At 43.3% G+C, this 12,183-nt stretch overlaps 1 protein-coding gene across 1 annotated transcript; it reads left to right on the top strand.

The window, feature by feature from the left end:
• Nucleotides 1-5,680: 5,680 nt before the first annotated feature.
• Nucleotides 5,681-11,109, top strand: LOC308303163 (aldo-keto reductase family 1 member B1-like; the record flags this gene model as incomplete). Its single annotated transcript, XM_080747487.1, has 3 exons — nt 5,681-5,938; nt 7,116-7,412; nt 10,804-11,109. 3 exons carry the CDS (start codon nt 5,681-5,683, stop codon nt 11,107-11,109), a joined length of 861 nt encoding a protein of 286 aa, XP_080603613.1.
• Nucleotides 11,110-12,183: the final 1,074 nt, after the last annotated feature.

The raw sequence follows: 12,183 nt of genomic DNA, 5'->3' as shown, positions 1-12,183 counted from the left end.
AACATAGCCAATGTGAAGCCCGAATTAATATTGTGAAAGGAAAAATATGATTTAATATAGGAAATACCCGTTTTAGCCGACTTTATATCCGCGAAATACCCGATTTAATATGATTTAATATAGGAAAGTACCCGTTTTAGGCGACTTTATATCCGCAATTACCCGATTTTTTCTCTGGGCCCCCAGAGCTATGGGAGCCCTTAACTCGATCACTGACTAAAGGACATATGGCCTTTGCATTTCGAGCCCCTGGACCAACCTAATCGGAGTTCCCAGAAGTTCTTTTTTTTTCGCCACTAGGGGGGCGAGACCAACCATAACCAACTGGATAGATGTTACCAACTTAACATTAGAGATAGGCCTACATCATATGAGAGAGGTTAACCGACTGTATCTGTAAATAAGTAGCCTACAGACAAATGTATAAAACATTGAGGAAGAAATGGGTTTGTAGGTCTATATTACACAGGCTTGTATCAACTTTACTCAGGGTTCATTGCCATTTGTGGAATTATTTTTGTCATAATTAAAGATTTGCCATGGACATACACATACTGTATTATTTCTAGAAACATAGCCCTTGTAGCTAGTGCTGTGGTCCTTCAAGTGGGTTGAGGGACCTTCAGGGTTGCTTGTGGGTGGTCCGAAAGGACGATTACGGGTTTTGATTGATTGTACTTTATTAGAAGTTTGAATCGGAAAAGTTACAGGACAGTGCAGTTCACTGATACAAGTTCAACTAAAAGGATAAAGACCACAAGAAAGCTTTAAGGCTTGTTTAAATTGGGGTCCCTTTGTACTACTCAATTCATACGTTAAATGAAAACAACAACAAAATAAACAAACAAATAAAACAGTACTATGCACAAAATATCATAAGACAAACAAACAAAATAAATGGTATTTAGGCTACTATAAAAATGTCAGGGAAGGTAGGGACAATGGGACATGGTAACTCCCAGAGAGTTTACAAATGGAACCAACACACACACAGTTATGGGCCAGGGGTCCTTGAAAATAAAAGGCTTGAGAACCACTGTACTGGCGAACCTGTAATGTGCCATAGTAGGCCTATCATAGTAAAACAGATGTCATACAAATGAAGAAAACCTGGTGACTGACATTCAGTAATTGGGTCTTATGACAGCACATCAAACTAAAATGTATGTTTTGTAAACATAACTTTGCCACGGACGAGGACAAGTCTTGCCACAGACACATACGGACATTACATATTGATGGCTCCTGGCTTTACTGTAAAAAAGAATTATGTTGATTGTTGTACACCAGCGGTCCTAGATGTACAGAGTTCACTATCTGCTTTAATGAAAGGCGTTCACCGTTCATGATGCTATTGATGATAGCTATAGCTGCTGTACTGCATATGATGCTGTACAGGTTCACACTCTATAACATCCGTAAAATCAGACCTTTCCTCACCCAGGAGGCAGCCCAGCTCCTCGTCCAGACATCTGTCATATCAAAACTTGACTATTGTAACTGGTCTCCCAGCATGTGCACTTAAACCTCTCAAACTGATCCAAACTGCCGCGGCACGGCTGGTCTTCAACCAGCCTAAGTTCTCACATGTCTCCCCCCTTCTCCGCTCCCTCCACTGGCTCCCGGTTGCGGCCCGCACTGAATACAAAACACTGATGCTGAGCTTCAAAGCAGCCAAAGGTATGGCTCCTCCATACCTCCAAAAACTGATCAACCCCTACACCCCCACCCGTTCACTTAGATCAGCCAACACAGGGATGCTGTCAAAACCCTCGCTAAAAACCCCAGGACAAAAATCCACTCGTCCGAGACAGTTTGCCCTCCTGGCCCCCAAGCTGTGGAATAAACTCCCTGTCGCACTTAGATCAACGGACTCACTCGCTAGCTTTTGCCGTGGACTGAAGACTCGCCTTTTCAGACTCCACCTAAACCCATAGCACTACTGAAACACTCAATGACCATACATGAAATAAACTCCCTGTCGCACTTAGATCAACGGACTCACTCGCTAGCTTTTGCCGTGGACTGAAGACTCGCCTTTTCAGACTCCACCTAAACCCATAGCACTACTGAAACACTCAATGACCATACATGAAGCTAGTTAGCATTTGTTTTTAGGTTTTTTTAGAATCCTTTTTTCTTTACTGATTATATTGGTTTTTTTTTAGATTGATATTCATATGCATTGTATATTGTTGTTGATGTTCTGACATATTATCTTGTTTATATGTATTATCTGCTTATTGTAAGTCGCTTTGGATTAAAAGCGTCTGCTAAATGCCTAAACTGTAAACTGTAAACTGTATGATCAAATGTGTCTCCCTTTAAAAAAAATCTGCATGAAATGTTTTTTTCTTTTCTTTTTCTTTTTTTTTTTTTAATTCTTTTACATTTTACTGTGCATACTGTAATGATAGCTATATTTTCCATGCAGTTGTAAAACTGTCTTGTTAGAGCAGGCAATGGATCCATACACGGCAGGGATTACTTTTCTTGTAGAAATAATTATTGTTGTGAACTTTTCATTCAAGACTGGGACATGTCACTTTCATGGTGCCATATTTGGTAACAGTTTTATAAAAGCTATTCTAATTCTACAAAATGTACATAAGCCTATCACCCTAGGGGACTGTGCCGAGTACAATTAAATGTTCTAGAAACTTTTGGCACAAAGATGAAACTGGTGACCAGCTTGTCAATCTTGACCTTTGACATTCAGATTTGAAACATTGGAAATCATGACTGAATAACGTCAAACGTATCAAAGAAAAATATGAAATGAGTCACATTGTCAAACGCCTCAGGGGTCAATGTCACCTTGTGGGCCTGGTCAGGGGTGAAATGAGTCCTTATTCCGCTTGGGTTTTCAGATCAAAAGGGCCCTGTACTGCTGTGAGGGCCGTGAGGGGGGCCCATAGATTAGGAGATTAGAGACCCCTAATATATTGGAAATGACAAAATACATATAATAGCCTATGAAATTATATGTAGAGCGGATATTTTTATTTATTGAAAACAAAATGTATTAAAAGATATCCCTCACCACTGCCGCCAGTAGGGGGGGCCCTTGGGTTTATAAAACCCATCAACCCTATACAAATTACACTAGTAACTCGCTCTGTATGGTCCCCACTCCCCAGGGGGTGTGTGGGTCTGGGTCCACCTCGGGTGGGTAGAGGGGAGCATGATCTTGAAAAATCTGCTATCCATAAAATGTAAAATGAGACCCTGTCCTTCGGTTTTGAGGGGGGCAATAGCTGAATGGACATATAACCCCTGTTATGTGTTGAGGTGTCCATGAGAAAGTGAATTTCCCCAACAGAATGAGCCTGTTCCCCCTGTGCCAATGCATTCACAGCCCTTAAAGATGGGGTGCTGTGATATTTTCGTCCCTACAACATAATCATCAGGTATTATGATTATACTTGGAAAAAGATTATTTTCCAAAAAGTATACAGAAAGAGTTAAAATTATTTTTTAATGTGGCCACACGCACCCATTCATTAAGTACTGTATGCCTGATTGTCAGGTGGGTGGTGAGTGACCCAGCTGAAGTTAGGCACACCCACAGTCTTGTTGAATGGTAAAGGGGAGGGGATGACATTATGACATCATTATACTGTATCTGTGTATTTCAAAACACAGAGGAAAGCCTGAATAATATGTACATATTATAACCATACCTGGGGGTCTATTAGAGTAATGTTAACTCTAGAGACATACAAAACAGAAAAAAGTACAAAACTATGGCACCACCTCTTTAACCAGACTAAAGACATGATTGAGGACCTTGGATACCAAATGTCTGCCCTCTTCAGTGGAAAGTGCACAGATTCCCCCAAAACAATTGCCTTCTAACACCTTCAGCTTTGTCGCTTGTCTGTCCCAACTGAACCTGCCACCAAACTTCACTGTCTTAGAGCTTTGTCTGGATGGGGAAATAAGAGGGTATGGATGCCATGAACTGGGGGTGGAACCTGAATGAATGTTGCTCCATGACAGTCTCTTGAAGGTCATTACACTGTAACTGCTCCACCGCCTGCATGACACACTGCTGTTCTTGTAGAATATATAGCCTAGCATGTAATAATGTCTATGGATTTGTGTCAACTTGAGTAATGTGACAATCCACATGTTTATTCCAGAGGAGTCCTGCAAGGATGGCAATAGTGACTTATGAGCGATTAGCACTGCTGACTTAAATTTCTACAACATCAATATGCTTGTCTTGGTAGGCCTACTGTTACTGTAGGGGTTCCTCAGAGTTACTACAGGGGGGCTGCCAAATCTTTTGAGTGATAGTATCATGTTTTTCACGTTAACTATTTGAACCCTAGCATCCCTATTCTGAGTGGAACATTAGCCAAAAATAGCTGATCTACAAGCTTACAACGCCTCGCGCTTCGAGCAAAGAGGTTTGTAGAGGGAAAAGAAGAGCAGACTAAAGCATTTGACAGTTCAAGTGGTTAAATGTCTGAAAATACACATTACTCCAACATGATGACAGTGCTGTCAAAGCTGTCTGAGAAATATATGTTCATTTTTAATCTGCAACACAATTTTATACAATATATGTAGTGGGGGTCCCTGCTTCATCTCTCTCTCTCAGCTAAGGGGTCCTCGGCCTGAAAACGTTGAAGACCCCTGCTGTAGTGTATATTGTACAGTTCTCAGCCACCTGCTGGTGTAACAGTGCACCTATATGTCCCCTGTCCCCCACCGTACTTGGAGGAAGTGAATACCAGTCTGCAGGAAGTAGGTGCAGAGAAACAGAGAGAGAGACAGAGAGGTAAGTGCAGTGACAAATACATCTAGTTATGTCCAAATGTATGTCCACAACCATAACTGTTACTTTTCAGGAAGTAAAAATAAATGCTGTGCTAGCTGCATCCAATGTAGTTCTATTTTAGTCCCAATGGATCCAATGTAGTTCTATTTTAGTCCCAATGGATCCAATGTAGTTCTATTTTAGTCCAAGTGGATCCTCCAATGTAGTTCTTACTAATGTATTTTAGTCACAAGCTCTTGTGCAGGGATGTGCAGAGAATGTTAAGAGAGGCAGGGGCTGAAATTTCAAAAAGGGCCTTTTGGTGAAAATATTGAAAATAGCAGACCTCCAAGCTCACAACGTGTCGCAGCCTTTCAACATAAGATGCTGCATTCAAGTTAAGGAGGGTTTGGTAATAGGCAATTTTCTTGAATGCTGCCTTCAGGTATGGCATTTGCATGTCGTTCACCATAGTAAAAACTGCACTTGTGGTCTGGAGAGGGCACTTTTTACAGACGGATAAAAGGACAGGGGCTCAAGCCCCCTTTGATGTCTATTTGTGCACATGCCTGCTCTTATGAATACTTTTGGTTTGATATTTATAAAACCCATGCTGTGCCTGTGAGTGTGCTGTTGACCTTCACGTGTTCTGCTGCCCTATCTTCTGAAATGCTTTCTTTCACATCAGGACATAATGATCATTAGAGCGATAACTCTGCCTGTATCTCCCAGACTCCCTCCCCAGTCAGAGTTCAGGCCAGGGTGTTTACAATGTTAACAGTACCAAGTCAATAGTCATTTTCCATAGTTTACTTTGAAGGCTGTGAGTGTGCTGCTGCTTACTCTGCTCTTTGCTGCCACTGGAAGCAGAGTTGTCGCAGTCCTTTGGAGCAGCGACCGGAGACACCAGCGATGGAGACATCGGCGACGGGGACATGGGTGGAACTGGACGGCGGTGCCCGGATGCCCATGGTGGGTCTGGGGACGTGGCAGTCTCCCCCCGGCAGGGTGGCGGAGGCGGTGAAGGCAGCCATCTCCGCCGGCTACAGGCACATCGACGGGGCCTCCGTCTACGAGAACGAGGCGGAGGTGGGCCAGGGCGTCCACGCCGCGATCGCAGACGGCCTGGTCAAGCGGGAGGAGCTTTTCATGGTTTTTTTTCCACCGAAAGTCACTGGTGAGTAAGGGTGGGCAATATGGTGATAAATATCGGTGAGACGATACAATGTCTCCACGATATGCCTTTTCGTAAATCGTGATACAATGAGGGAGCCCTATAAAAAAAATCCTGATGAATTATTAATACAGAGATTCATTGTAGAATTTAATTTAAACCTGCATTTTGGTCTAAATCAGTAGTTCTCAAACTTTACGATGTCAAGGTCTCCCCTTAACTCTGACAGAATACAAATGAAACCAAATTGGCCCGTAAGGGTTCATTTGGTTTCATTTGTATACTGTCAGAGTTACATACAGTACTTGTAAGGGTCAATTTAGACCTCCCAAAAGGAACCCAGAGAAGTCCCTGGACTCCACATCGAGGACCACTGGTCTAAATGGTCTGTTATTCCTAATTGTTATTACCTTGTAGTTAGCTGCAACGATTAATTAATGAATTATTCATCTTTAATGTATTTTTTGTTAAGTTAAAACATGTCTAAAAGAACCTCAAATCGAATGTACTGTATAAGGTAATCATTTAAATAATCGACTAATTAATCGATTAACAGTTTTACTGCCAGATGTTAATATTTATTTATTGGGTCTGGTGCCAGCAGAAAGCAGCTTTCCTTTGCAATGTTATAGAAAATGATCTATTGGTTCTTTCTAAACAAATTAATTTTATAATGGACGGTCAAATGTGTACTTTGGCCATACTAGCAGCAGAGGGCAGCCTTATGCAAGAATGAATGTGAATTGGGCTGCTCGGTTCATAAACATGGTAAAATAATCGGTCAAATAATGTATTATATCATCCTTTAAACAAAAAAACAAACAAAAAAAAACTATCACTTATCCTACCTTGAAATAAATATATAAATACAGGGGTTAAGGTTCTCCGTCCTGGGGACGGATTTCCGTCCTGAGGAGTCCCTAGGGGCCATTTATGAGATCAAGGCAGATTTACTAAAAAAAGAAAACAAAAAATGGGAGTGGGGTGGTGTAGCCATGGCTGAGATGTTAATAACATGACCGAAATCGTCAAAATGCAGCATAATACTTGCTAGTAAAGTCAAAATAAATTTCCATCTTAGGATTCATTTTTGCTTTAAATATCGCGAATAAAATCGCAATCGCAATATTAGTCAGAAAAATCGCAATTAGATATTTTCCCAAAATCGTGCAGCCCTATCGCCCACCCCTACTGGTGAGGGGAGCGTGCAAGAAGACTCTCAGTGACCTGGATCTGGACTACCTGGACCTCTACCTGATCCACTGGCCAGGGGGACTGGAGGCCGACGGGGCACTGTTTCCCGTGGACAGCCAAGGGGAAACGGTCACCGACGACACCTCCTTCCTGGACACGTGGGAGGGCATGGAGGAGCTGCTGGACGCGGGTCTGGTCAAGGCCATCAGCGTGTCCAACTTCAACAAGGAGCAGATCGAGGCCATCCTCAACAAGCCAGGCCTCAGGTACAAAGCAGTGGCGTAAAGCAGGGATACTCAGATAGCTGAACCTGTGGGCCACAATAGACTAGTTTGCAAATCCCGCCCCATTCTGCCCTGTTACTATGATGGGACATTTTCCCTGGGCAGATTGTTTTTATAGTGGCAGTGAATGGGATTTTTGGAGCGGTGAAAGCGCTCCCAATAGACAGGTATGTCCGTGGGTGGCTATGTCTCTGGGTGGCTATGTCTGTAGCCTGGCAATACCTTGAGTGGCCACACAAGTTAAAGGAGGGGCGCTGTTGTGCAGGCACACATACACACACACACACACACACACACACACACACACACACACACACATGCAGCAACACTCACCCTCCCCCCCCCCCCCCCCCCACACACACACGCACGCACACACACGCGCGCACGCAGCAACACTCACCCCCCCCCCCCCCACACACACACACACACACACACAACATCATGACACCCCCCCCCCCCCCACCCACACTCACGCAGCAACACTCACCCCCCCCCCCCCCCACACACACACACACAACAGCATGACACACACACACACCCCCCCACCCACACTCACTACACAAACGCACACACACACACACACACACACGCGCACGCACCAACACTAACCCCCCCCCCCCCCACACACACACACACACACACACACACACACACACACACACACACACACACACACACACAACAGCATGACACATTAAAAAGCTAGCAACATCACTGCATTGTAGATCTAGGACAGAATTCATAGATTTAGAACACATAGAATCAAAAACATAGACCTGGAACTGCTCAAATTCACCGCTCCACTTCGAACCAAGGTTTGATTTTTTTATGTTTTCATAGCCTCATTACAGCTATATAAAGTACCAAAGGAAAAACATCTAGGTGATATTAATAAAAAGGGAAGACAAAGGTACAGTAGTTACATTGCAAAACAGGGGGTTTCCCCGAAAATATATGTTTTAATTTGTTTAATCCCAGTGGGACAGAATCACTATTGCAGATTCTTTTATAGTGGAAGTGGATGGGATTTTTTTTTTGTTCATAGCCTCATTACAGCTATATAAAGTACCAAAAAAAACACATCTACGTGATATTAATAAAAAGGGAAGAAAAGGGTACAGTAATTACATAGCAAAACAGTAGTTTCCCCCCGAAAATATATGTTTTAATTAGTTTAATCCTCTGGATCAGAGAGAGAATAGAAATAGAAATAGAAAGCGCATTGAATCTTGGGTAGGAAGAGGAGAAATATAATCTGTTCTCCTCACATACACGTAATTCTGCCCATTTAAAATATATGTACCCAATCGTAACTAGTTAGACCATTGATAAGGTCCATGTGAACTAGTTTGTTGAAGCTTATTCATTATGATGAGCGTGATCGCTATCACCTACCGCGGCCGTACCGGGCGATTGCCGTGCTCCGCAGTGCGGACAGTTTTTGAAAGGCTGAAGCAACATTCTCCACTGCACAAACTCCACCCCCGATAGCAAAAAGTGAATGTTTTTTCTGGTTGGCCAGTCAGGGAGTCTCAGGGACCAATCAGAAGGCTGACAAAAGGTCTATTACCAGTAAGACTCCCTATTCGGAAGATAAGCGACCATCAGGTCGCACACACAAACTTTAGAATGCAATGGTAGCCAATCAGGAGGGAATATGGGAAATGGGACAGATCCATGTTGATGACATAACTTTAGAGATGCTGTGTACCGCTTTGCGTGATTTCAGGGCAAAATCTGTAGGAGCAGTGTCCAAAAATGTGTTTTGCAAGAATAGGCCTCATGGTGGCGCTAGAAGAGGGCCATGTGACAGACAGACTGACTGACAGGTGGAGGTTTTGAAAATGGCAGGGTTGATACAATGACAACATTTATGATACTTGATAACTTCTGAGATCCCTGATGTCATCAATATTAAGCCCATATCTAACAGGACTTCATATGGGAATGCCCATATGTGGAGGAAGACAGCCCATATCTGTGTGGCTGGCTCAGACAGGGATCTCCATGTTTGGGCATACAAGGGATGTACTATACAGTACATGGATCTCCATATATGGGTAACTGGTCCGATATCGCCAGAAGGCCATGACTTTTTCCAGCACAAATTATTATAAATTAGGCATAACACTAAAGTTGATAATGCTAATATCCTCATCTGATCTTTGATTGAAATATCAACAAATTCACGTTCAGTGGAGCCAGTCGGATGTCAACGTGATGGCGTCCGACACCGGCACAGCGCCATCTTTTTGGTGGAGCCCTGGCCTTAGTAAATCTGAATTGCCTTTTTGGTTATGGTGCGGTTGTATATATCCTGAAGTTGCAATTGTTTGTTTCCAATGATCTTACTTGCTTGAATAACTACCTGGGTGAGCTAGAGACGATTATGACAAAACAATTGCGATTTATGTCAAATAATTGCGATTTATGTCTAATAATTGCGATAAGACGATTATGTAATAATTGTGACTGGCCTACCCAGGTCCTGATCCGCGAGAGTTACATACAGTACTTGTAAGGGTCAATTTAGACCTCCCAAAAGGAACCCAGAGAAGTCCCTGGACTCCACATCGAGGACCACTGGTCTAAATGGTCTGTTATTCCTAATTGTTATTACCTTGTAGTTAGCTGCAACGATTAATTAATGAATTATTCATCTTTAATGTATTTTTTGTTAAGTTAAAACATGTCTAAAAGAACCTCAAATCGAATGTACTGTATAAGGTAATCATTTAAATAATCGACTAATTAATCGATTAACAGTTTTACTGCCAGATGTTAATATTTATTTATTGGGTCTGGTGCCAGCAGAAAGCAGCTTTCCTTTGCAATGTTATAGAAAATGATCTATTGGTTCTTTCTAAACAAATTAATTTTATAATGGACGGTCAAATGTGTACTTTGGCCATACTAGCAGCAGAGGGCAGCCTTATGCAAGAATGAATGTGAATTGGGCTGCTCGGTTCATAAACATGGTAAAATAATCGGTCAAATAATGTATTATATCATCCTTTAAACAAAAAAACAAACAAAAAAAAACTATCACTTATCCTACCTTGAAATAAATATATAAATACAGGGGTTAAGGTTCTCCGTCCTGGGGACGGATTTCCGTCCTGAGGAGTCCCTAGGGGCCATTTATGAGATCAAGGCAGATTTACTAAAAAAAGAAAACAAAAAATGGGAGTGGGGTGGTGTAGCCATGGCTGAGATGTTAATAACATGACCGAAATCGTCAAAATGCAGCATAATACTTGCTAGTAAAGTCAAAATAAATTTCCATCTTAGGATTCATTTTTGCTTTAAATATCGCGAATAAAATCGCAATCGCAATATTAGTCAGAAAAATCGCAATTAGATATTTTCCCAAAATCGTGCAGCCCTATCGCCCACCCCTACTGGTGAGGGGAGCGTGCAAGAAGACTCTCAGTGACCTGGATCTGGACTACCTGGACCTCTACCTGATCCACTGGCCAGGGGGACTGGAGGCCGACGGGGCACTGTTTCCCGTGGACAGCCAAGGGGAAACGGTCACCGACGACACCTCCTTCCTGGACACGTGGGAGGGCATGGAGGAGCTGCTGGACGCGGGTCTGGTCAAGGCCATCAGCGTGTCCAACTTCAACAAGGAGCAGATCGAGGCCATCCTCAACAAGCCAGGCCTCAGGTACAAAGCAGTGGCGTAAAGCAGGGATACTCAGATAGCTGAACCTGTGGGCCACAATAGACTAGTTTGCAAATCCCGCCCCATTCTGCCCTGTTACTATGATGGGACATTTTCCCTGGGCAGATTGTTTTTATAGTGGCAGTGAATGGGATTTTTGGAGCGGTGAAAGCGCTCCCAATAGACAGGTATGTCCGTGGGTGGCTATGTCTCTGGGTGGCTATGTCTGTAGCCTGGCAATACCTTGAGTGGCCACACAAGTTAAAGGAGGGGCGCTGTTGTGCAGGCACACATACACACACACACACACACACACACACACACACACACACACACACATGCAGCAACACTCACCCTCCCCCCCCCCCCCCCCCCACACACACACGCACGCACACACACGCGCGCACGCAGCAACACTCACCCCCCCCCCCCCCCCCACACACACACACACACACACACAACATCATGACACCCCCCCCCCCCCACCCACACTCACGCAGCAACACTCACCCCCCCCCCCCCCCACACACACACACACAACAGCATGACACACACACACACCCCCCCACCCACACTCACTACACAAACGCACACACACACACACACACACACGCGCACGCACCAACACTAACCCCCCCCCCCCCCCCCACACACACACACACACACACACACACACACACACACACACACACACACACACACAACAGCATGACACATTAAAAAGCTAGCAACATCACTGCATTGTAGATCTAGGACAGAATTCATAGATTTAGAACACATAGAATCAAAAACATAGACCTGGAACTGCTCAAATTCACCGCTCCACTTCGAACCAAGGTTTGATTTTTTTATGTTTTCATAGCCTCATTACAGCTATATAAAGTACCAAAGGAAAAACATCTAGGTGATATTAATAAAAAGGGAAGACAAAGGTACAGTAGTTACATTGCAAAACAGGGGGTTTCCCCGAAAATATATGTTTTAATTTGTTTAATCCCAGTGGGACAGAATCACTATTGCAGATTCTTTTATAGTGGAAGTGGATGGGATTTTTTTTTTGTTCATAGCCTCATTACAGCTATATAAAGTACCAAAA

The sequence above is a fragment of the Nannobrachium achirus genome, assembly GCF_963921795.1.
Source record: "Nannobrachium achirus genome assembly, chromosome: 18".
Classification (NCBI taxonomy): domain Eukaryota; kingdom Metazoa; phylum Chordata; class Actinopteri; order Myctophiformes; family Myctophidae; genus Nannobrachium; species Nannobrachium achirus.
This window is presented reverse-complemented; position numbering and strand designations above follow the sequence as displayed.